A 26,996-nucleotide genomic window follows, 5' to 3' on the forward strand; every position below is an offset into this window, starting at 1 on the left:
GAAATTTTAATTTTTGATAAGAAGCTTGCTGTTGCTTTCGTCCTAGGTTTTTAGGTATTAGGTTAGTTAACCATCCGCTGTTGTAGCTATTATATACCCATACTGCCTTTGAGTCTGGTGTCAGTCCTTTGACATACCCACTCTGATTTCTGTTAATTTCACATGCTTCTCCTCACTCCCCTAACTTCTACTCCTATGGAAAAAATTACCAGTTGCTTTTCTGTTTCCAGTTAAGTTTTTACTGGTACAAAGGTGGATGTCATAGGATATAGGCTATGGAAGAAAAGAAAGGAAAGCCTAAAATTATAAAACAGCTGAGTCTGCTGACCTGTCTCTTACGTTGTAGAGAAAAACAAACACAAAAAATTTATAAGCATGCCAGTTATGGATTATTGCTGTTAAGATAATATCAGATGATATGTTAGAGCCTGATGGACATCTTTTAAGGTAGATGAGGGTCTCTTTGAGATTGCATTTGAATTGAGGCTTGAATAATTAGGAGAAAACAGCCAAAGATCTGGAGGAAGAGTACCCTAAATAGAGAGAACACCAGGAAAGACAGACTCTGAAATTATGATCAGCTTGTTCTGTTTGAGACTGAGGAAGGAGACAAGTGTGGTATATGAAGGGGAGAATAGGAGGAAATGAAGTGAGAGTTCTAATTTGCCAGTATTCTTTATGATCTCACTCACCTTGCTACTACCCTTCCTCCCACCCATTTTATATGGAAAAAGTTAAAGCTAACAAGTTGAAAGAGCAATATTAGGAAGCATATGTCCTTCGCCAAATTTATTAGTTGTTAATGTTTTGTCACATTTGTTATCGTCTATCTAGATGCACGTACACATTCTCTTCCTAAATCATTTGAAATTATCTTCTTCACAAGGACATTCTCAACCATAATACGACTATCATATCTGAGAAATTTATCCTTGATTCAAAATATAAAATGTCCATAATCAGGTTTTTCCCCTTTTGTCATATCTCTCTGGATTCCTTTATTCTACAATAATTTGTCACATTTGTGTCTTTAATGATACTGGTTTTTGTTGTTGCTGTTGTTGTTTTTGTGGATTTCAGGCTAGTTGCAGAAAGGTCCACAACCTGAATCTGAGTATTTCCTCAGCACTGTTCTTTTCCTCAGCATTTGATAAACATTTCCAAACTTACAGAAAAGTTTAAATTCTTCAGTGAATATCCAGATACTTATAACAACTTTCTACCATTGACCATTGGTTTCTCATGTTATCTATCCTATTAATCATCAGTTCAGGTTTTTAATTTTTTAAATTCAAAATAAATTACAGATATCTGTAAACTTTCTCTTAATGCTTAAAGTTTTGATACCATTATCTAGAGTCTGTTTTTTGAGGTAAAATTTACAGTGAAATGCTTACATCAGCATAAGCTTATCTTCTTTGAATTTATTTACTTTTTATGGACATGGAATTCATATACCATAAAATTCACCATATTAAAAGGTGTACAGTTCAGAAGTTTTAAGTTTAGTCACAAAGTTATGCAGCCATCACCACTAATTCCAGAACATTTCCATTACTCCAAAAGAAACCCTTACCCATTGTAGTCATTTCTGTGACCCTTTACCTTCTCCCTCCCTCACTAATCACTAGTATATTTTAAATAGTTGTTGGTTTGATTTTTAGTTTTTTTTTGTTGTTGTTGTTGTTGTTGTTTTAGGGATTACAGTTAACATCTTACAATGCAGTTTGGATAAATACCAACTTACTTTAAGTAAATATGTAAAAACTTTGCTCCTATATGGCTTCATTCCCCTCCCACTCTTTTGTTATTATTTTTATATAAATGACATCTTTATACATTGTAACTACATCAACATGGTTTTATAGTTACTGCTTTATGCACTTTTATCTAAGATAGAAGAATTGTAAAAAGGACAATCTTCAGTAACTATTTTGGGCAGATCTACTAGCAACAGATTCCTTTAGTTTTTGTTTATCTGGGAAAACCTTAACCTATCCTTCATTTTTGAAGGTTGATGGGTTTTTTCTTTTAACACTTTGAAGATGTTAGCGTATTGCCTTTGGTTCCATGGTTTCTGATAAAGAATCAGCTGAGTATCCCTTGTGTGTGACTAGTCTCTCTGATTTCAAGATTCTTTTTGTCTGGCTTTTAATAGTTTGATATTGATGTGTCTCGGTTTGGATCTTTTTGAGTTCATTCTCCTTGGTGGTTGTTGAACTTTTTGGATTTGTAAATTGTTTTTCATCACATTTGGGGAATTTTTTGGCTCTTATTTCTTCAGATAATCTTTCCTTCTTTGGCTCATGTTATCGATATATCAATATGCTTGATAGTGTTCTATATGTCTCTGAGGTTCTGTTCGTTTTGCTTCATTCTTTTTTCTTTTTGTTCCTCAGACCGAGTCTCTCAATTGACCTCTATTTAAGTTCACTAATTCTTTCTTCTCCCAAATCAGATCTCCTCATGAGCCACTTAACTGAATTTTACCTTTCAGTTATTTTTTCTTTAAATAGCAGAACTTTCATTTGTTTTTTTTTTTAAATAATTTCTATCTCTTGTTCTCTATTGGCTGAAACATTGTTACTGTTCTCATACTTCATTATTTACTTCATGATTTCTGTTCATCGAATGCATTTATTTACTTATTATTTATTTTTAGATGGCATTTTATTAATTTTTTTTAAAAGATTCTATTGATTTATTAATGAGAGACACAGAGAGAGAGGCAGAGACTCAGGCAGAGGGAGAAGCAGGCTCCATGCAGGGAGCCCTAAATGGGACTTGATCCTCGGTTTCCAGGATCACGCCCTGGGCTGAAGGCAAGCGCTAAACCGCTGAGGCACCCAGAGATCCTCACTGAATGCATTTTAAAATAGCTGATTGAAACTTTTGTCTTGTACGTTCAGTGTCTGGGCTTTTTCTGATACAATTTCCGTACTGCTATTTTTCCTGTGTATGGGTTGTACTTTAATATTTTTGTCATGGCCCAATGTTTTTGTTGAGAATAAGACCATTTGAATAATAAAGTATGGCAGCTCTAGAAATCAAATTCATCCCTTTCCTCAGGGCTTGTTGTTTGTTGCTTCTGGTTGTTGTTGTTGTTGTTGTTGTTTGTGTAGTTACCCCTCTAATTCTGTAACATCTGTATTATTATTTTTTTAAGATTTTAAAAAATTTATATGAGAGAGAGCATGTATGAGGGGTGGGGGTGGGGGAAGGAGAAGCAGATTCCCTGTTGAACAGGGAGCCTAATGTGGAGCTTAATCCCAGGACCCTGAGATCATGACCTGAGCTAAAAGCAGACACTTAGCCAACTGAGCCACCTAGGCACTCCTGTAACATCTGTCTTCTTTATCTTGTGTTGTCACTGAAATCATTATGTAACTTAGTGGTCAGCTAATAATTGGACATTTCCCTAAATGTCCTGAACCATTAAGTCTTTCCAGCTTTTGTCAAGGGATTCTATCTACATATTGGAGTATGTTTTTAATGCTCTTACAGGAACTTCCTGGCCAGGAAGTTTACAACTGTGTCTTAGTCTTTAGTTCTTGCTTGCACAGAACCTCAAAGTCAGCCAGAAATGAGAGATTAGGGCCTTCTGAATGCTTTCTTGAGCATGTATATAGCCCAGTATATGAGTATGACTTTTTCTAGTCTCTTGAATATGCTGGAACTTTTAAAAGTCACTATGGACCTCTCATTCTCCAGCTTTTCCTTGTAAGTTTTTGGCCAGATTCTTATTTTCTCCTGATTATTTTCATTGCCTTAGTCAGCTGTGATCATAAACAATTGCCACTGATTGTTTTTGACAAATGACCCAGTGAAAAAGTGGTTCATAATGATTAAGTTCTGAGTTAGGTGAAATAAAGACAAAGCCTACAAGTGGAGGTTCCTAGGGAATTGTCAGACAAATCTAATAATGACAATTGTATGAGGAAGGGGCTTTGGGGGAACTCCAGGGACTCTGGGGTGGCTGGTTTCCACCATCTATTACAAGGCTATCAGTTTTCAAGGCTTCTGTGGGGCTGGTGAGAAGAAAATGGGACAGGGCATGTAAAAACACCACAGAGCTCACTGTTCTTACTGAGATTCAGCTGTGTATCTTGAGTAAACGCATCTTGGATTGTTCCAAGCCTTGAAAATGTTGATTTTGACAGTGTTTTCAGATGTTCTCATTGTTTTTATCAATGAGCAGTTTTTCATAGATTCATACTCTACCATTATGGAAGTGTTTACTTTGTTAACTGATTTTTGACACATGCATTCACCTGTGTAATCTAAACCTCTATTGACATGTAGAACATTACAAGAATAGAAAATGTGCTCATCATCACTCAGGCTCTATTATAATCATTGTCTTAGAAGTTAAATTAGATACCTAAGAACGTGTGTTCACTTAATTATTTTGTGGAAGAAAGAAGTAACACATTAGGTCTGCTGGGTGGTCTTAATTCAGATGTGTTAGATTAGAGCTACTTTCTGCACTTTCAACTTGCTCAGCAATTACAAGGTTCTCAATTTAGGGAGCTAATGGTTTTGGAAAATAAAAATAGCATGCCACATGGCTCACTTCCCTTGCCATTTTTTAGGCTATAGAAATAGACCCTCGACAGGATTTACCCTAATTTTCCTAAAGAAAAAACTCCTCTGTCTTCAGTATATTTCTGCTAATTAAGATGAACTTTCATTTACTTTGATATTTGTGCTGTTTGAATTCAGAGGGTGAGTATGTAATATTTAGGCATCCTACTTTAATTTGGTTATTTTCATTGTGTCACACAGATTTATTCCAGAAGCTGTAATAGGAATCTGGCCATTTGTCAGTTATGTTGAAGGTGAATCTTTCTTTATTGTGGGGTTATTCCCTTTGGTAGATTTGAGACCGTGAGATATAAATATACATATGTAGTCACTCTACCCTATTTCCTGGCAACCACTTATATTATTTTTAGTTTCTTTTACTAATTTGATTACCTCTCCTATTCCTTTTTCTTTCTTCCATCCCCTTTTGTGATTTGTTTCCTTGCAATTTTGTTTCTCTCTTCTAATGGAATACTCTTATTTCAAAAGATATAGTGTCATTTTACATGTATCAAGAATATGAATGAGATATTTTTTGAAATTCTTTTGTACTGTGATGTGAATTTATTCCTGAGGGAAGTGATTTTCTAAATTCTCCAGAAGATTGCTTCTGTAATGCAAAATTTATCTTAAGGTCTTAGATTATTTTCCTCTTTTACTTACCTTTATGAAGGGGTATTTACATAAGCCTTGAAGGTGAATATAGGAAACTTTGTGGACTTATTTACAGAAGTCTGGAACCTACTAGAGGTTTGTATTCTCAACCTTTTTTTTTTTTTGCCATGATAGAGTTTTTGTTTAGGTTAGGTTTGCATGGATGGTTTGGGTTGAAAGGAGACTTATTTCCTGGTGACTATGTCCATTCCTTCTCAGTGAACAGAATTTCTTAGTTTTGAATCAATTTAAGTATGTGTGTGTTGTTTTATCTCTCAGCTCCTCTCTCTCTAAACTTTTGTATACTTCCCATATATGTTTTAAGATATATTTGGGGGTGGGCAGCAGGTATTTTCAGCCTCTTTCCTAGTATTGCCATAGTAATTAAAGTCTTAGAACCCGTTTACTTTTTCTTAAAGATTTTATTTTTAAGTTACCTCTTCAACCTACGTGGAGCATGAACTCACAACCTCAAAAGCAAGAGTTGCGTGCTTCAGGTGCTCTGACTCATTTTTTATTTTTCTTAATAGATGTAAGGTTCATAGAATTTGATTAATTACAAGTTTTGGTTTATAACAGTTCATCAATTCAGGCATTGAATTTTTTAAGGTTTATTTATTGAAAAATTTAATAAGCTGAATATCCAGAATTTACCACCCAAGCCAATGAGTAGCACATTTTCTGTAACTTATATCTGTGTGCTCCCTTGTTTTCGTTTTTCTTCCCACCAAAGTTAATCACTATATTGAATTGTTTTTATTTTTTTAGAAAACCTAGTTTTGTTTGGTTTTTGATGCTGCAAAAAATGATAGTCATACTATTTGCAGTTCTATGAGGGACTTGTATTTTCACTTAAAATTAGGTTACTAAAAGTTTAACTTTGTGTGGGTTTGTAGTTTATTCTTTTTCATAATCATTAATGTTCTTTTGCATATACTTAAATCATACTGTATCCAGTCTCCAGTCAGTGAGCATTTGGATTCTCCTAATCACAGTTATTAGCATTATGAGTAGTATACTATTGTCCTATAAGTTGTATGATTGTTTGTGCATGTGTGTGTATAACTGTTATGTAGTGCTATATATGTTTGCCAGTCCAAATCTACCTAAGTTCTTAGATACTAGAAGGGAATTTGTGGGTTTTGAAGATGAAAGCTCCAATATACAAGGTAATGGCAAATTGTTCTTGTTGTTTTAGAGATTTTATTCATTTAGAGAGAGAGAACGGACTAGAGGGAGAGAGAGCACAAGCCTGGGACGTGCAGAGAGGATCAGGGGGAGAGGGAGAAGCAGACTTCCTGATGAGCAGGGAGCCTGACTCAGGGCTCAATCCTGGGATTCTGGTATCATGTCCTGAGTCGAAGGCAGATGCTTAAGCAAATGAGCCACCCAGGCTCCCTGGCAAATTGTTTTCTAGTGTGATTATATTTATTTATTCACACTTCCATCACTTACAAAAGTTTGAGTTTTTTTTTTCTTTTTTGAAAGTTTGAGTTTTTAAACTCACTTAGGAAGCCATTCGAGTCTATTAAGCTTCTTGCAGGAGGAATTTTTAACTATTGCTTTGATTTCTTTAATAGAATTAATAGGAATACTTAGGCTATTATTTACTTACTTTTGGTAAGTTATATTTTACTCAGTCCATTTCATTAATTTTCAAGTTTATTAGTGTATAGTTATAATGTTTTCAAAGAAACAATGTTTGCTTCAATAAATTAAAAAAATGTTTTCTGGTTTCAAATTCTTTGATTTCTGCTCTTATATCCTTCTTGCTTTGGGTTTATTTTAGCTTTTTTTGTAGTGTCTTGAGTTGTGGAAGTTTAGATAAATCTCAAATAATCTAAGATGAATACTTTGTGCTATAAATTTACTTTTTCTCTTTATTATTATTATTTTTTAAAGATTTTATTTTATTTATTCATGAGAGGCACAGAGAGAGAGAGGCAGAGACACAGGCAGAGGGAGAAGCAGGCTCCATGCAGGGAACCTGACATGGGACTCCATCCTGGGTCTCCAGGATCACGCCCTGGGCTAAAGGCGGCACTAAACTGGGCCATCGGGGCTGCCCTTATTATTATTTTTTGAGAGAGGGAGGTGGAAGAGGGGCAGAGGAATAGGGAGAGAGAGAATCTTAAGCAGGCCCCAAGCCCAGTGTGGAGCCTGATGCAAGGTTTGATCTCACAGCCCTGAAATATGACTGGAGCTGAAATTAAGGTCAGATGCTTAACTGACTGAGCCCCTTAACCCAGGTGCCCCTAAAATTTTCTTTTAAGAACTACTTTCACCACATCTCACAAGTTTTGATAATACTATATATTGATTTTCCTAGAGTTTGGTGTATTTTTTATTTCCTTAGCAACTTGTTCTTTGATCTATAGATTGTTTTAGGAATTTTACTCAATTTCCAAGTGTTCTTAACATACTTTCATTTTGTCTTTATGTTGATGTCTAGTTTGATTTTATTATGGTCAGAGAACATACTCTATATATACTCTTTGAAATGTGTCAAGATTTGTTTTGTGCTCCAAAATATCTGTTTTGGGGAATTTTCTGTGTTTCCTAGAAAAGAATATGTATTCTGCTGTGGTTGGGAGGAGTGTTCTGTAAATGTCAGTTTGATTCCATTGGTCGGTGATGTTGTTTAGTTCTTTTATATCCTTGCTGGTTTTCTGTGAGGTGGTGACTAAGGGAGGGATATTGAAGTTCGCCACTTATATGCAGGTATGTATATTTCTTTTTTCAGTTCTCTGAATTTTTGCTTTGTATATTTTGAACTTGTGTTATTTTGTGTATACATATGCTTGTTATACATTCTTGGTAAGTGCATCCTTTTATCATTATGTAATGCTATTTTGTCCCTGGTAATTTTCTTGCTTTGAAGTGTAATGGTACATTAAATAGAATTGGCATAGTGAATTAAAAAAGTAACCCAACTGTATATTGTTTACAATAAACTCATTTCAAATATAATGTTATAAGTAGGTTAAAAGAAAATGGATGAGAAAAGATATACCAGGCAAAATATGAATGAAAAAGAAAAGCTGACACTTTTTAAATTCACTATGCCAATTCTATTTAATGTACCATTACATTTACTATGATTATTGTTATATATATTAGGCCTTAAGTATGTCCTGTTATAACTTCTATTTATTCCCTTTATTTTTCATTTCTCTTCTCAGACCTTTTTATGTATTACTTGAACATATTTTTCTATTCTATATTTTACTATTTTCTTTTTTTTAAATTTTTTTATTGGAGTTCAGTTTGCCAACATATAGCATAACACCCTGCTCATCCCGCCAAGTGCCCCCCTCAGTGCCCATCACCCAGTCACCCCAACCCCCCGCTCACCTCCCTTTCCACTACCCCTTATTCATTTCCCAGAGTTAGATGTCTCTCATGTTTTATCACCCTCACTGATATTTTCACTCATTTTCTCTCCTTTCCCTTTATTCCCTTTCACTAATTTTTATATTCCCCAAATGAATGAGACCATATAATGTTTGTCCTTTTCCGATTGACTTATTTCACTCAGCATAATACCATCCAGGTCCATCCACATCGAAGCAAATGATGGGTATTTGTCGTTTCTAATGACTAATATTCCATTGTATATGTAGACCACATCTTCTTTATCCATTCATCTTTTGAGGGACACTGAGGCTCCTTCCACAGTTTGGCTATTGTGGACATGCTGCTCTAAACATCGGGGTGCTGGTGTCCCGGCATTTCACTGCATCTGTATCTTTGGGGTAAATCCCCAGCAGTGCAATTACTGGGTCGTAGAGCAGATCTACTTTTAACTCTTTGAGGAACCTCCACACAGTTTTCCAGAGTGGCTGTACCAGTTCACGTTCCCACCAACAGTGCAAGAGGATTCCCCTTTCTCCACGTCCTCTCCAACATTTGTTGTTTCCTGTCTTGTTAATTTTCCCCATTCTCACTGGTGTGAGGTGGTATCTCATTGTGGTTTTGATTTGTATTTCCCTGATGGCCAGTGATGTGGAGCATTTTATCATATGCTTCTTGGCCATGTCTATGCCTTCCTCTGTGAAATTTCTGTTCATGTCTTCTGCCCATTTCATGATTGGATTGTTTGTTTCTTTGCTGTTGAGTTTAATAAGTTCTTTATAGATCTTGGAAACTAGTCCTTTATCTGAGGGGTCATTTGCAAATATCTTCTCCCATTCTGTAGGTTGTCTTTTAGTTTTGTTGACTGTATCCTTTCTTTTGCTGTGCAGAAGCTTTTTATCTTGATGAAGTCCCAATTATTCATTTTTGCTTTCGTTTCCCTTGCCTTCATGTATGTATCTTGCAAGAAGTTACTGTGGTCAAGTTCAGAAAGGGTGTTGCCTGTGTTTTCCTCTAGGATTTTGATGGAATCTTGTCTTACACTTAGATCTTTCATCCATTTTGAGTTTATCTTTGTGTCTGGTGTAAGAGAATGGTCTAGTTCCATTCTTCTTCATGTGGCTGTCCAATTTTCCCAGCACCATTTGTTGAAGAGACTGTCTTTTTTCCAGTAGATAGTCTTTCCTGCTTCGTCGAATATTAGTTTACCATAAAGTTGAGGGTCCACTTCTGGATTGTCTATTCTGTTCCATTGATTTATGTGTCTGTTTTTGTGCCAGTACCACACTGTCTTGATGACCACAGCTTTGTAATACAACCTGAAATCTGGCATTGTGATGCCCCCAGCTATGGTTTTCTTTTTTAATATTCCCCTGGCTATTCAGGGTCTTTTCTGATTCTACACAAAGCTTAAGATGATTTGTTCCAACTCTCTAAAGAAGTCCGTTGTATTTTGATAGGGATTGCATTAAATGTGTAAATTGCCCTGGGTAACATTGACATTTTCACAATATTAATTCTTCCAATCTATGAGCATGGAATATTTTTCCATCTCTTTGTGTCTTCCTCAATTTCTTTCAGAAGTGTTCTGTAGTTTTTAGGGTATAGATCCTTTACCTCTTTGGTTAGGTTTATTCCTAGGTATCGTATGCTTTTGGGTGCAATTGTAAATGGGTGCAATTAATTTACAATTGATTAATCAATCAAGAAATTGATTCCTTAATTTCTCTTTCTTCAGTCCCATTGTTAGTGTATAGAAATGCCACTGATTTCTGGGCATTGATTTTGTATCCTGCCACACTGCTGAATTGCTGTATGAGTTCCAGCAATCTTGTGTTGGAGTCTTTTCCGTTTTCTATGTAGAGTATCATGTCATCAGCAAAGAGGGAGAGTTTGAATTCTTCTTTGCCAATTTGAATGCCTTTTATTTCTTTTTGTTGTCTGATTGCTGAGGCTAGGACTTCCAGTACTATGTTGAACAGCAGTGGTGAGAGTGGACATCCCTGTCTTGTTCCTGATCTTAGGGGAAAGGCTCCCAGTGCTTCCCCATTGAGAGTGATATTTGCTGTGGGTTTTTCATAGATGGCTTTTAAGATGTTGAGGAATATTCCCTCTATCCCTACACTCTGAAGAGTTTTGATCAGGAATGGATGCTGTATTTTGTCAAATGCTTTCTCTGCATCTAATGAGAGGATCATATGGTTCTTGGTTTTTCTCTTGCTGATATGATCAATCACATTGCTTGCTTTATGAGTGTTGAACCAACCTTGCATCCTGGGGATAAATCCCACTTGGTCATGGTGAATAATCTTCTTAATATATTGTTGGATCCTATTGGCTAGTATCTTGTTGAGAATTTTTGCATCTGTGTTCATCAGGGGTATTTGGTGGGGTCTTTGTCTGGTTTTGGAATTAAGGTGATGCTGGCCTCATAGAATGAATTTGGAAGTACTCCATCTCTTTCTATCTTTCCAAACAGCTTTAGTAGAATAGGTATGGTTTCTTCTTTAAACATTTGATAGAATTCCTCTAGAAAGCCATCCTGCCCTGGACTTCTGTGTCTTGGGAGGTTTTTGATGACTGCTTCAATTTCCTCCCTGGTTATCGGCCTGTTCAGGTTTTCTATTTCCTCCTGTTCCAGTTTTGGTAGTTTGTGGTTTTCCAGAAATGTGTCCGTTTCTTCTAGATTGCCTAATTTATTAGTGTATAGCTGCTCATAATAAGTTTTTAAAATCGTTTGTATTTCCTTGGTATTGGTGGTGATCTCTCCTTTCTCATGATTTTATTAATTTGAGTCTTCTCTCTCTTCTTTTTAATAAGGCTGGCTAATGGTTTATCTCTCTTATTAATTCTTTCAAAGAACCAACTCCTGGTTTTGTTGATGTGTTCCACAGTTCTTCTGGTCTTGATTTCCTTGAGTTCTGCTCGAATCTTTTTTAATTCTCTTTTTTTTGCTGGGTGTAGGATCTATTTGCTGTTTTTTTCTCCAGCTCCTTTAGGTGCAAGGTTAGCTTTTGTATTTGAGTTCTTTCCAGTTTTTGGATGAAGGCTTGTATTGTGATGTATTTCCCCCTCAGGACGGCTTTTGCTGTATCCCACAGATTTTGAACGGTTGTATCTTCATTTTTATTAGTTTTTGTGAATCTTTTTAATTCTTTAATTTCCTGGTTGACTATTTCATCTTTTAGCAGGATGGTCCTCAACCTCCACGTGTTTGAAATCCTTCCAAACTTCTTCTTGTGATTTAGGTCTAAATTCAAAGCATTACGGTCTGTAAATATGCAGGGTACGATCCCAATCTTTTGGTATCGGTTAAGACCTGATTTGTGACCCAGTATGTGGTCTATTCTGGTGAAAGTTCCATGTGCACTTGAGAAGAATGTGTATTCATTTGCGTTTGGACGTAAAGTTCTGTAAATATCTGTGAAATCCATCTGGTCCAGTGTGTCATTTAAAGCTCTTGTTTCTTTGGAGATGTGTTTAGAAGATCTGTCAATTGTGGAAAGCGCTATGTTCAGGTCACCAAGAATAAGTGTATTATTATCTAAGTATGTCTTTGGTTATTAATTGATATACTTGGCAGCTCCCATATTTAGGGCATAAATATTCATGATTGTTAGGTCCTCTTGTTGGATAGATCCTTTAAGTATGATATAGTGTCCTTCTTCATCTCTTACTACAGTCTTTGGGATAAACTTTAATTTATATAAGGATGGCTACCCCTGCTTTCTTTTGAGGACCATTTCAATGGTAAATGGTTCTCCAAACTTTTATTTTCAGGCTGTAGGTGTCCTTACGTCTAAAATGAGTGTCTTGTAAACAGCAAATAGATGGGTCTTGCTTTTTTATCCAGTCTGAAACCCTGTGCCTTTTGATGAGATCATTAAGCCCATTCACGTTCAGTTACTATTGAAAGATATGAATTTAGTGTCATCATGATACCTATTCAGTCCCTGTTTTTGTGGATTGTTTCCTTGGACTTCCTCTTTCTTTTACAGAGTCCCCCTTAATATTTCTTGCAGAGCTGGTTCGGTGGTCAGATATTCTTTCAGTTTCTGCCTATCTTGGATGCTCTTTATCTCTCTTCTGTTCTGAATGAGAGCCTTGCTGGATAAAGTATTCTTGGCTGCATGTTCTTCTCATTTAGGACCCTAAATATATCCTGCCAGCCCTTTCTGGCCTGCCAGGTCTCTGTGGAGAGGTCTGCTGTTAACGTAATACTTCTCCCCTTAAAGGTTAGGGATTTCTTGTCTCTTGCTGCTTTAAGGATCTTCTCTTTATCTTTGGAATTTGCAAGTTTCAGTATTAAATGTCAGGTGTTGAGCGGTTTTTATTGGTTTTAGGGGGGATCTGTCTATCTCCTGGATCTGAATGCCTGTTTCCCTTTCCACGTTAGGGAAGTTCTCAGCTATGATTTGTTCAAATACACTTTCTGGTCCTCTGTCTCTTTCGGTGCCCTCTGGAACCCCAATTAAACGTAGATTTTTACTTTGAGGCTGTCATTTATTTCCCTTAACTTATCCTCGTGATCTTTTCATTGTTTGTCTCTTTTTTCCTTAGCTTCCTTCCTTGCCATCAACTTGTCTTCTATGTCACTCAGTCATTCTTCTGCTTCGTTAACCCTCGTTGCTAGGACCTCCAGTTTGGATTACAGCTCATTTAATTGATTTTTAATTTCGCCTGATTAGATCTAAATTCTGCAGTCCTGAAGTCTCTTGAATCCTTTATGCTTTTTTCTAGAGCCACCAGTAGCTTTATAATTGTGCTTCTGAATTGGCTTTCTGACATTTAATTGTAATCCAAATTTTGTAAGCTCTGGGAGAGAGTACTGTTTCTGATTCTTTCTTTTGTGGTGCGTTATTCCTTCTAGTCATTTTGCTCAGTGCAGAGTGGCCAAAAACAAGTTGTACTGGAAAAAGGAGAAAGAGAAAAGAAAGGGGGGGGGGGTTTGACAAACAGAAAACAAAAAATAAGAGGGAGTATCCTCTGATTCTGTATACTGTAAATCCCTCGACTTCCCCTGGAACTTTCCAGTGCTGCTTGGTCAATAACTTGCTTTTCCCCTGTCCTTCTAGCTGGTCTTCTGTGGGAGGGGCCTGCTGTGGTGATTCTCAGGTTGTGCACCCGCGGGGGGCTGCCCTGTCCCCTGCCAGGTGCATGGCTCAGTGGGAGCTGTTTATCCTGTGCTGCCCCTGCTCAGTCCCAGGTACAAGGTGACACCAGGAGAAACAACAACAGTGGCGGCGACCAGCTCTCCGGCTCTGGAGTCAGCTCCTGCAGTTAACTACCGCAGCTCCCAGTCCGCAGGGGCCTGGATGCTCCAGGAGTAGGGGGCACTGATCTGTACAGCTCGGGGGCACCCGGCAGCAGGAGGGTCCTTGCTGCCCTATGTCCTCTCGGCCTCCTCCTGTCCGGGGGGAGCGCTGGATGTTGGACTGTGTCCCCCGGCAACCTTGAGTCCACGACCTGCACTGCTGGAATCGTGCTCCTCGGACTGTGCAGTCCCCTCCCCACAGAGCCGCTGCCTGAGCCACCCCACCTGAGCTGCTCCTGGGGGCCCCGCCGAGCTTGCACTCCAGCCGTTTAGGGAGCTCGGCCCATGGTGTGCAGCACGCTTTCCCGCGCAGTTCCTCTGTTAGTGCCCCTGGGAGCCTGAGGGCATCCCTACCTCCTGCAATCCAGCCCGAGTTCCCTGGGAGCGCCTTTCTATCCGGGAAGATTGGTGTTTCTGCTTCTCCCAGCCTGGGGTTTCCTGCCCTCAGGGCACTCGCTGCCCGGCCTTTGCCTGGCTCCTCGCAGGGCCCCTACCCCTGTGATCCTTTTTTATTTCTTTATTTTTTTCCTGTCTTCCTAACTTGATAGAAGTGTGAACTCTTCACACTGTAGCATTCCAGCTGTTCTCTCTTTAAATATCAGGCTGAATTTGTAGGTTTTCAGGATGATATGAAAGTTATCTAGGTAAAAAAAAAAAAGAAAAAAAAGTTATTTAGGTAAGTTGGTGGGGACAGTTGACTTGGGGACCCTACTCTTCTGCCATCTTGCCCCCCTCTCTACTATTTTCTTTATAAAGTGATTTTGAGTATTTTTTTGTTTGGTGTGTATGTGTGTGTGTGTGCACGCGCGTGCTCTAGGGAATCCTGTATTCATACAAAACATTATATGTACTAATAAAGCTATTTTACCATTTAAAGTAAATTGAAAGTGAAGTATTACCAAATTATTTAGGCTCCTTTACTCTCCCCATTTATAATTTAGTGTTCTTTGTTTTTTAAAAGATTTTATTCATTTAAGAGAGATAGAGAGCATGACCAGGGAGTGGGGAATCGTTAGAGGGAGAGGGAGAAGCAGACTCCTGGGAGCCTGATGTGGGACTCCATCCTGGGACCCTGGGATCCTAAGGCAGTTGCTTGACCAACTGAGCCACCCAGGCATCCTATAATTTAATTTTCTTAAGTATTACCTCTATACACATTGAAAACCATATCAAATAGGGATATTTTGATTTTAGCAGTCTAAATTAATTTTAAAAACTCAAGAGGAGAAGAGTGGTCTGTTTAATTTATCCATGTATTTGTTTTATTGCTTTTTCTTCATTTCCTGGTAATAATCTTTTATCAGCATTTTTTTTTTTAAGACTTTATTTATTTATTCATGGCAGACACAGAGAGAGGCATTGACACAAGCAAAGGGAGAACCAGGCTCCATGCGGGGAGCCCGATGTGGGACTTAATCCCGGGTCTCCAGGATCACGCCCTGGGCCGAAGGCGGCGCTAAACCACTGGGCCACCAGGGCTGCCCAGTCTTTTATCAACATTGATGTTAATATAGTTACTCCAGCTTTCTTTACATTAGTGTTAAGAATGCTAACTCTTTTTCCAACTTTTTAACCTATTATTTTATATTAGGCAGCATTTACATGTGTCTTAAAATTTCAATTTCTGCCTTTTATTTGGGGTGTTTGAATCAATTACATAGCTTTAATTATTGCTGTTTGTTCCTGGCTTTTTTATTTCTACCTTATTTCAAATTGAGTATTTTGCGTGTTAATTCTATTTTATTGCTTTGTTGGCTTACTAGTTGTTACTCTTGTTCTACTGAGAATTTTAGGAATCAAAGTATGTATCTTTAATTTGTCATAGTCTATCTCAAGTACTATTATACCACTTGACATAGAATATTAGTATATCACAACAGCATTATACATGCCATTTTTCCTGTCTTGATCTTTTGTTTTTACACATTTTACATTGATATTTATTAAATATTGAACTGTATTCTGGTTTTCCTTTTTTCTTTTTTTTAAGATTTTATTTATTTATTCATGATAGAGAGAGGCAGAGACACAGGCAGAGGAAGAAGCAGGCTCCATGCCAGGAGCCTGACACAGGATTCGAACCCCGGACTCCAGGATTGCGCCCTGGGCCAAAGGCAGGCACCAAACCGCTGAGCCACCCAGGGATCCCTCTGGTTTTCCTTTAAACAAGATTCCTTTCCTCTAGTTAATTGATACGTCATTACCTTATATATTTACCCTTTATTTATTTATTTTTTTGGTGAGAGTATTTTTAAGTTTTACTTGCTTAGCAGATACCCATTATACACTAATATTAGTGACTAGATCCTCAGACTTTACTCATCTCATACCTGAGAGTTTTTATTCTTTTATAACCTCTCCCTATTTCCTGCACTCCCCAGTTTCTGTCAACCAATATTTGTAGCTTTTTCCATTTTCTCTCTCTTTCTTCTATAACTACACTTTTGTGAGGTATTTTCCTTTAGTCCGTCATGTCTTTTATACCCATTTTGATATTTTCTGTTCCTTTTTTTTTATTTCTTATGGGTAAGTTCTTTGAATATATGTCTTTGTATTCCCTAATTCTTGTTAGCTATGCCACGTCTGGTCTTCTGCTTTTACATTGAGTGTATTAGGGGTTCTGGCCTCACCCCTAATTGTTTATATCTGATACTGGGAAATGATGTCCCTGGAGAGCTAGCCTGTATTTTGGGAGACTAGGGATGCCTAATCTCCAGAGTGTTGTTAATGGTGCCAACAAGAGGTTCTTTTGTCATAATACATGGAAATAAGATTGTCATTGCTATAATTCCTATATTCTTCAGAGAATATTTTTATAAGTTTTGAAGCAGTAAACAATTTTGAAGGGCAGCAGGATATATATTCTTTAGACAGTAGATATTTATTTGGTCTTGTTTGCTGAAAGAGTTTATGATTTAGTAGGATGGGCCCTAGAATGTGGATTTCTTGAGTTTTTTGCTGATGCTGATAACACAACTGGTCTGGGGAATACATTTTGAGAACCACTGGATTAGATGATATTTTGACATTGGGCTGTGATTCTTTTACCTTGATTAGGGGTGTTGTTTAGCGTGGGAATAATTTTATTAGCTCTTAATAAAAGTTCTGTAACAATTTCCTTTGGTGCCTAAGTTAAGTAGCTTTTTTAAATTCACTGCATTAATGTTTTATTTTAGTGATCATTCAGGATATGTTCGTCCAGTACCGGTGCCACGCAGTTTAAATAGTGATATTTCCTATTTTGGTGTTGGGGGCAAACAAGCTGTTTTCTTTGTTGGACAATCAGCCAGAGTAAGTAAAAAGATTTCTTATAAATGAAAGTTGATTAAAAATATTTTGAGGTTGATTCTGTTTAAATGTGTTAACCAGTTTAACTTTTAGTTAGGAATTTTTAAAAGTACTTTTAAATATTTAACAGATGATAAGCAAACCTGCAGATTCCCAAGATGTTCATGAACTTGTACTTTCTAAAGAAGATTTTGAGAAGAAGGAGAAAAATAAAGAGGCAATATATAGTGGCTATATCAGAAACAGAAAGGTATGATACATTTTTAACTTACTATAAAGTTGTTAGGTTGGACATAGAGAAGTTTTTTTTTTTTTTTTTCAATTTATATCTGAGATAAACTATTGCTTTAAAAACTCAAAGTATGGCATTTTCAAATTACGTTAATTTTCATTCTTTTTCCTTTTGTCATGTGAATAGCAAAAGTGACTATTTACATGCTTTTTCAGGCTGAAAGTCTTCAGACAGCAACTTATTTCATAAATCTAGCTTCCTGGAAATTGCTCATAAGATTGTAAACTTTTTTCCTTCACTGAGATTGAATTTTAAAATCTTTTTTGGTCTAACAATTTCAAATTAGAATAGTAAGTGTTTATAGGATAATGGGCTTTTAGGAAATCAGAGCTCCAGAGAAAAAAAGGAATAATTTCTGTTAGAAATTTGCATTCAGATTCTAATTTCAATGAGCAGAATGTTAACAAATTTGTGTCGTGGTGGTGAGTATATTATATTTATTATTTTATTCAACTTTTCTCACTTGAAACATTTTAGAATTTTTTTTAAATCTTTAAAAAAATTTATTTTTAAATAGGCTCAATGCCCAATGTGTGGGACTTGAATTGATGACGCTGAGATTAAGAGTCATGTGCTGTACTGACTGAGCCAGCCAAGAGCCCCTAAAATCTTTATTTATTTTAAAGTAATTTTTAATTTTGTAAATTCTTTTCTGGTTCTAAAATTATAAAAATGTACGGGAAACTTAAGTAAATATATAGGAAACTTAAATAAAAATTATCTCATTCTGGGAAGATATATCTAATTGACTAGTAGAATTTCTAGTCTGACTTTTCTATTATTTGTTTACAGGGGTTTTTTTGTATTCTTTTTAATTCCAATGTTAACATAGAGTGTTACATGTTAGTTTCAGGTGTACAATATAGGGATTCAGCAATTCCATATATTACTCAGTGTTCAAAGATAAGCATACACTTAACCTGAAACTGACATAACATTATGTGTTAACTACATTGGAATTAAAACCTCCTTATTGGCATCTTGAGTTGCGGGTGGGGGGGGGGGGATCTACTCTTAATCTCCTTCATATACTTACTTACTATTTATTTATTATTTTTTATTTTTTTTATTTTTTATTTTTTATTGGTGTTCCAATTACCAACATACAGAATAACCCCCAGTGCCTGTCACCCATTCACTCCCACCCCGCGCCCTCCTCCCCTTCTACCACCCCTAGTTCGTTTCCCAGAGTTAGCAGTCTTTACGTTATGTCTCTCTTTCTGATATTTCCCACACATTTCTTCTCCCTTCCCTTATATTCCCTTTCACTCTTATTTATATTCCCCAAATGAATGAGAACATATAATGTTTGTCCTTCTCCGACTGACTTTCTTCACTTAGCATAATACCCTCCAGTTCCATCCACGTTGAAGCAAATGGTGGGTATTTGTCATTTCTAATAGCTGAGTAATATTCCATTGTATACATAAACCACATCTTCTTTATCCATTCATCTTTCGTTGGACACCGAGGCTCCTTCCACAGTTTGGCTATTGTGGCCATTGCTGCTATAAACATCGGGGTGCAGGTGTCCTGGCGTTTCATTGCATCTGTATCTTTGGGGTAAATCCCCAACAGTGCAATTGCTGGGTCGTAGGGCAGGTCTATTTTTAACTTTGAGGAACCTCCACACAGTTTTCCAGAGTGGCTGCACCAGTTCACATTCCCTCTAACAGTGTAAGAGGGTTCCCTTTTCTCTGCATCTTCTCCAACATTTCTGGTTTCCTGCCTTGTTAATTTGCCCCATTCTCACTGGTGTGAGGTGGTATCTCATTGTGGTTTTGATTTGTATTTCCCTGATGGCAAGTGATGCAGAGCATTTTCTCATATGCGTGTTGGCCATGTCTATGTCTTCCTCTGTGAGATTTCTCTTCATGTCTTTTGCCCATTTCATGATTGGATTGTTTGTTTCTTTGGTGTTGAGTTTAATAAGTTCTTTATAGCTCTTGGAAACTAGTCCTTTATCTGAGGGGTCATTTGCAAATATCTCCCATTCTGTAGGTTGTCTTTTAGTTTTGTTGACTGTACCTTTGCTGTGCAAAAGCTTCTTATCTTGATGAAGTCCCAATAGTTCATTTTTGCTTTTGTTTCTTTTGCCTTCGTGGATGTATCTTGCAAGAAGTGACTGTGGCCGAGTTCAAAAAGGGTGTTGCCTGTGTTCTTCTCTAGGATTTTGATGGAATCTTGTCTCACATTTAGATCTTTCATCCATTTTGAGTTTATCTTTGTGTATGTGAAAGAGAGTGGTCTAGTTTCATTCTTCTGCATGTGGATGTCCAATTTTCCCAGCACCATTTATTGAAGAGACTGTCTTTCTTCCAATGGATAGTCTTTCCTCCTTTATCGAATATTAGTTGGCCATAAAGTTGAGGGTCCACTTCTGGGTTCTCTATTCTGTTCCATTGATCTATGTGTCTGTTTTTGTGCCAGTACCACACTGTCTTGATGACCACAGCTTTGTAGTACAACCTGAAATCTGGCATTGTGATGCCCCTAGATATGGTTTTCTTTTTTAAAATTCCCCTGGCTATCGGGGTCTCTTCTGATTCCACACAAAACTTAAGATAATTTGTTCCAACTCTCTGAAGAAAGTCCATGGTATTTTGATAGGGATTGCGTTAAATGTGTATATTGCCCTGGGTAACATTGACATTTTCACAATATTAATTCTGCCAATCCATGAGCATGGAATATTTTTCCATCTCTTTGTGTCTTCCTCAATTTCTTTCAGAAGTGTTCTATAGTTTTTAGGGTATAGATCCTTTACATCTTTGGTTAGGTTTATTCCTAGGTATCTTATGCTTTTGGGTGCCATTGTAAATCTGATTGACTCCTTAATTTCTCTTTCTTCAGTCTCATTGTTAGTGTATAGAAATACCACTGATTTCTGGGCATTGATTTTGTATCCTGCCACGCTGCCAAATTGCTGTATGAGTTCTAGCAATCTTGGGGTGGAGACCTTTGGGTTTTCTATGTAGAGTATCATGTCATCGGCGAAGAGGGAGAGTTTGACTTCTTCTTTGCCAATTTGAATGCCTTTAATGTCTTTTTGTTGTCTGATTGCTGAGGCTAGGACTTCCAGTACTATGTTGAACAGCAGTGGTGAGAGTGGACATCCCTGTCTTGTTCCTGATCTTAGGGGAAAGGCTCCCAGTGCTTCCCCATTGAGAATGATATTTGCTGTGGGCTTTTCACAGATGGCTTTTAAGATGTTGAGGAATGTTCCCTCTATCCCTACACTCTGAAGAGTTTTGATCAGAAATGGATGCTGTATTTTGTGAAATGCTTTCTCTGCATCTAATGAGAGGATCATATGGTTCTTGGTTTTTCTCTTGCTGATATGATGAATCACATTGATTGTTTTACGGGTGTTGAACCAGCCTTGTGTCCCAGGGATAAATCCTACTTGGTCATGGTGAATAATTTTCTTAATATACTGTTGGATCCTATTGGCCAGTATCTTGTTGAGAATTTTTGCATCCATGTTCATCAGGGATATTGGTCTGTAATTCTCCTTTTTGGTGGGGTCTTTGTCTAGTTTTGGAATTAAGGTGATGCTGGCCTCATAGAACGAATTTGGAAGTACTCCATCTCTTTCTATCTTTCCAAACAGCTTTAGGAGAATAGGTATGGTTTCTTCTTTAAACGTTTCATAGAATTCCCCTGGGAAGCCATCCGGCCCTGGACTTCTGTGTCTTGGGAGGTTTTTGATGACTGCTTCAATTTCCTCCCTGGTTATTGGCCTGTTCAGGTTTTCTATTTCTTCCTGTTCCAGTTTTGGTAGTTTGTGGCTTTCCAGGAATGCGTCCATTTCTTCTAGATTGCCTAATTTATTGGCATATAGCTGTTCATAGTATGTTTTTAAAATCGTTTGTATTTCCTTGGTGTTGGTAGTGATCTCTCCTTTCTCATTCATGATTTTATTAATTTGGGTCTTCTCTCTCTTCTTTTTAATAAGGCTGGCTAATGGTTTATCTATCTTATTAATTCTTTCAAAGAACCAACATATACTTACTTTTTAAAAATATGTATTTACATTTTTGAGTCCACATTTTCTAACATTTTGAATATTTCATTTTGTAAAATATTTTCATGTACAGACACTTAATAGCTTCATAGTACTTTGAGTGTATTGTAATTTATTCTATTGAGCATTTAACTTATTTAAAGGATTTTGTTATAATTATGAAGGCACTGCTATGAATGTCTCTGCATAGCGTTTTGCACAAATTAGTTTTTTCTTTATGCAGATTATAGAATTTTAATAGTGTGACAATGAATTTGAACTTTTTAAATATTCATGGTGTAGATTACAAATTGCTTTTGAAAAGGTTAAATCCAAATCAAATATATTTCCCAAAACAGTATATGGAAGTGCCTATCTGTTAATTTCCTTATTTTTAAAGAGTGGAATGGAGGGGAAGGCAGCAAATGCCAGCAATTAGGTGAAAATAATACCTTTTCTTTATAATTGGGTGAATTTTTTTCGTGATTACAAGCCACTTTTATTTTCTATATAACTTAACATTCTCCTCTGTACAGGAGAGTTCTTCATTTAGCTCATCCCACTTTTTCTTTTTTTAAATGTGTTACATTTATTACACAATTTACTTATCTTATATTTACATACTATTCCATCTTTTTCATCTTATGGTACCATCACAAAGCTCTATAAAGTATATTTGTGGAAATATTTGTCATGTTAAAACTGGTGAAAAATAAGAATTGAGAATTTAAGTCATTTTAAAAAGTTTATATGTATGATAAAATTTGGATAGAACTAATTAATGCCTCTCTTGGGTCATCATTTCTGCCATATTTTTCCCATGATTTGTGGTTAATTTGTCTTTTTTTAAATAATTTATTTATTTATTCATGAGAGACACAGAGGGCAGGGGGCAGAAACACTGGCAGAGGGTGAAGCAGGCTCCATGCAGGGAGCCCTACATGGGACTCGATCCCGGGTCTCTAGGATCAGGCCCTGGGCTGAAGGCAGCGCTAAACCGCTGAGCCACCTGGGCTGCCCTAATTTGTCTTAAGAAACATATCATGGGTCCTAATAGGCCCCAGGTCCTTTTCTTTTTCTGACCAGTCTTTTTCAGCCTACTTTTTGGTTTCTCCAACTCTTATACACAGTCTTATGTATAGAGTTGGTGGCTCTTGATTTACAACCAGGAGTCTTTCTTTTTCTAGGGTGTAATATTTATGCTTATATATATACTTTTTTCTAGAGTGTAATATATATGCATATATATATACATATACATATATATATATACACACACATATATATATGTGTATATATATATAGGAACTACTTAATACCAGTAGTTCTCAAATCTGTATTTCTTGTCAAGAGTTTTAAGATTGAGACACTGAATCAGGCTGGACTCCATTGAGGAATGGAGGAATGAGGAAATAAATCATTTTAGACACTTCAAACAGAAAAGAATTTAATAAAGGGAATTAGATGCTTGCATAATTGTTAGAAGGGTAGGAATGAACTCTTGGCTCAACCTCATTGAAGGATATCGGTAGATTCCAAATTCACCTTCAAGGGATGCTGCAGCATCTGCTATAATCACATAGGTGGAGGACCACCACTGGATCAGGAATTTAGAAACACTGCCTTATCTGTGATCCAGGAGTTGGAAAGGCCTTGCTGGCACAGTTGCTCCAACACCAAAATACAAACCTGGCTATATAACTAGTGCTGTATCCGGCTAACACTTGAAGCCAGAACCTGGATACTGGTCGTTCAAGTACCTTGCATGATGACAAAACATTCAAGAAATCTCATCAGATGGCCTTTGTCTCATTTTCCTCTTCTAAATCTTTGGCTACTACATCTATTTGGTGAAACCTATTTTGCATTCAGAACCTAAAGTGTAAGAGACCCTGAAAAGTAGACATTTTGGCTTTCCATTCTCTGCCCCCAAGGAAGGAACAATAAAAGGTGGGATGAATGGGTGCTGAATACCACGTGATCATATATGGTACATTCATTTCCAGTTTCAGTTAGATGCCTTTCCCAGATGTTCCATAAATAACTCACTTTTGGTACATCTGAAATAAATTATTATCTATAGACCTTTCCTGTTCTTTGTTATTCTCCACTTTTCTCCCAACTACCTTTGTGCAATTAACAGCATCCTCTGGCCAAGTAGTTAGTAATTGTAATCCTTGTTAATCCTTCACCATTCAATTCTGTCTTTTAAAATAGTTTTTTTTTTTTTTAAATCTATCCTCTCTTCCATCCGTTTTCACTGTTTAATTCAGCCTTTCCAGACTCACTTTGTATTTATCATCTACTTTAAACTACCTTGTTTGCCTTATACTCTCAAATCCTGCATGTTCTCATTGGGCTAGAATGTTCTAGTCATGTGCTAGGTAAATGTCACTCCTTTAGTTAACTCTGTTGCTCTTGGTATATATCTTTAAAATGGCACATTGTTTTGTAATCATTTTTTTCTCATTTATCAGATGGCATTTGTCAGGAGTAAGGGCACAGCTTCTATCTTCCTTGTGCCCATGTTGAGTCATAGGATTTAGAAGGTGCTTGATAAATATTTGGTGAGCATGTATTACTAGTAAACTCACTCATCCACTAGCTCTCAAAGTGTATAAAATGTATACTGTATACATATATATTTTAGCTGTAATATTGTATACTATATATCTTAGCTGTAATGTTAGTGCGTAGGAATGCATTGGAATGGTTTTGAAGGGTTTGTTTTTATTTTTAAGAAAGTGATAATATATGCTTATTTAGAAATCAACCAGTTTCCTAGATAAAATAGTTAGATGTGTATCCTTAAAACCTTTTATGTATGTAGTGACATACATAATGTGTATATGCATATAATTTAAACACATGAAGACAGTAAAAATTGAGACGTTTATAATTCATATCCTCCCTACTTATTCCCCCTTCCCAAGTCCCTTCTCTAAGCAAGCTATCAGTAATCTCTAAAAGTGGACTAGGGCCCAGGATTATTTCATTTCCTTTTAAATGCAGTCCCTTTGGGCTAAGCCAGCTGGGTTCAGGCTACATCTCAGTTTTCTTGGATATGGAGGGCTCAGCATTTATTTGTCCTGACCAAGTTAAGTAGTATCCCAGGCAAGGACTCACTCCATGCTAGGGTAAGTGTCCTCAATTTTTTTCAGCATCTTTAAACTCAGTATTTTTTTTTTCTTTTATGATTCTAAAATTGATTTGGCATTGTGGTATTAGGGTACTTATATATGCCAGTGTAGCAGTCTGTTAAAAGTATCCTGTTCTCACAGTATTTCACATACTCAGCTGATTTGTCTTGGGCCATTTTCCTTCAAAAGTTTTTTGAAGCCTGTTTATGAAACTAACCGAATCATATTAAAAATTAATGTAAATGTTATTTGTATATTACAATTAATTGTTCTAATCTGTTGTATTTATATTCACTCCCCTAGGCATCTGATTCTGTTCACATTACAAATGATGATGAAAGATTTCTACATCATCTTATCGTAGAGGAGAAGGAAAAAGATAGCTTTACTGCTGTGGTTATCACAGGAGTACAACCAGAACACATACAGTATTTGAAAAATTATTTCCTTCTTTGGACAAGACAGTTAGCGTAAGTAATTATTTGATTCAGGACATGTTGCTAAGTTCCCTTTTTAAGACAGAAAATATTACAGATGCATTGAAACCTCTTGGGTGTATACTTTGCTTCTGTTAGAAGCTTCTGTTTCATTTCCTTCCCTTCAGTACAATAAGGATTCTGAAGTTGGCATTAAAACAGTTTTCTATTCTGTAAATATTTATTGATCACCTATAGTGTATTGGTCATTATTTGAGAGGCAGGCTTTTAAGACCTATCCTAAAATAAATTTATCAAATTCGGCTCCACCACTTTCATATTCCCCTTTTGTGCTTTATAGCATGTATCATAATCTTCCATACCATGTATTTTCATTTTTTTGTCTGCTTTTCTCTGTTGAAATGTCTTTTTTTATGCACTGCTATTAACTAGTGTTTCCTATTAAAAGTAGTAGATGCTCCATAAAGGTGACTGCATGAAGTCTAGTACAATAAAAAAAATGCAAATGTGTCTATAGGACATTTTAATAGTACTAAAAATAAATCTTTGTGTATTTATTCCAGGAAAACTTTTAGGGAGTGTAACATATTCCATTAGACCAAATTATCAAAATATTTAGTGGTTCTTAGTTTATTTCCTGTGGTTATATTGCAAAGACCATTTATGGAATTGTTTCAGTAATTTGCATTAGTCCAAATTACTGAGTCTTGCCAAAATGGGTACATCTGCATGAAATTTACTTTTTTTTTATTTTTTTAAGATTTTATTTTTAAGTATAATCTCGGTATCCAGTGTGGGGCTCCAACTCACAACCCCAGGACGAAGAGTTGCGTGCTCCACCAACTGAGCCAGGTGCCCCCCAAATTTAAATTATTTAAAAACTATGGATATAAATGTATACCAACAGTTTGAAATTTTTTCTTTTACGGGAAAATTATTTTAGAAGTACCTTTTCTCTTGCTGAATATTGATGTTTATTGACTCTCTAACCCAATAATTTAATTTTTTTAAAGATATTATTTATTTGAGAGAGAGAAATGAGTGGAGGGAGAGACAGAGGGAGAAGCAGACTCCCTACTGAGCAGGGAGCCCAATGTGGGACTTTATTCTAGGACTCTGGGATCATGACTGAAGGCAGACACTTAAACAACTAAGACACCCAAGCAGCCATGTAACCCAAGAATTTTAAATAGGACTTCGGAATTTTTATTCTCTAAGTCCATATTTCATTAGCTATTTTGTAATTATTTCTTTTAGCCAAAGAAACCGACTGTACATAACACCAAACAAAGAATAACATATTACTTTAACCATACTTTGAAACCTGTTAAAACTAATTATAGCACTCTTTCTCTCTTTCTGAATGTATTGTTGTAAACTTACTGTTGATTATGATGTTAACATTTTTGAAATGCATTAAGAAAGATGTGAAGATTTTCAGTCATTTGCTTTTATCTCAGTTTTTTTAGAGTAGCTAGTATAGTTTTTTAAAATTCATATGAAGGAATATTGCAAATTCCCGTTTGAAGAGTAACCACAAACATAATGTTTTAGCCATGAATAATCTCATTAAAATATCTTTTAAAACTTAAAATGGCAAGAGTTCTGAATTGGTGATTTTTGAAGGAATAGTGTTGAATTTATTAGTTTTGTTTGGGAATGTTGATGTCAGATTGTATTGCTGTTCTCAGAGAGGAGGAAGGAGAATTATAGAATGATATTCTCATATTGAGATAATTTAAAGATATCTAATCCTACATTCTCCCTGATAGTTAAGTCCTTTCTAGAACATTCCTGACAAGTAGAATTAGAGTCTGTTGCCTTCTGGTTTTCAATTTTTTGATAAACTATACTTCTGGGAGATACAAGCTATATAGGCTTTTGATGTTGGAAAGACCTGGGTTGTAGTCTGCCTCTCTCAAACTCT

The 26,996-nt window shown here is 36.4% G+C and overlaps 1 protein-coding gene across 13 annotated transcripts in view; it reads left to right on the plus strand.

Annotated features, from left to right (window-relative positions):
• SMCHD1 (structural maintenance of chromosomes flexible hinge domain containing 1) overlaps positions 1-26,996 on the plus strand; it is a 146,596-nt gene that overhangs the window by 17,587 nt on the left and 102,013 nt on the right. For all 13 annotated transcript variants that reach the window (XR_007411638.1, XR_007411639.1, XR_007411640.1 and 10 more), the window contains exons 6-8: positions 17,083-17,197; positions 17,325-17,444; positions 24,936-25,102. Coding sequence is in view for 6 of the 13 variants with exons in the window: in XM_049111828.1 (XP_048967785.1) it covers positions 17,083-17,197; positions 17,325-17,444; positions 24,936-25,102 (402 nt within the window). In the remaining 7 variants the exon portion in view is untranslated. The remainder of the gene's footprint in view (positions 1-17,082; positions 17,198-17,324; positions 17,445-24,935; positions 25,103-26,996) is intronic.

This window comes from Canis lupus, chromosome 7 (assembly GCF_003254725.2).
Source record: "Canis lupus dingo isolate Sandy chromosome 7, ASM325472v2, whole genome shotgun sequence".
Lineage (NCBI taxonomy): Eukaryota > Metazoa > Chordata > Mammalia > Carnivora > Canidae > Canis > Canis lupus.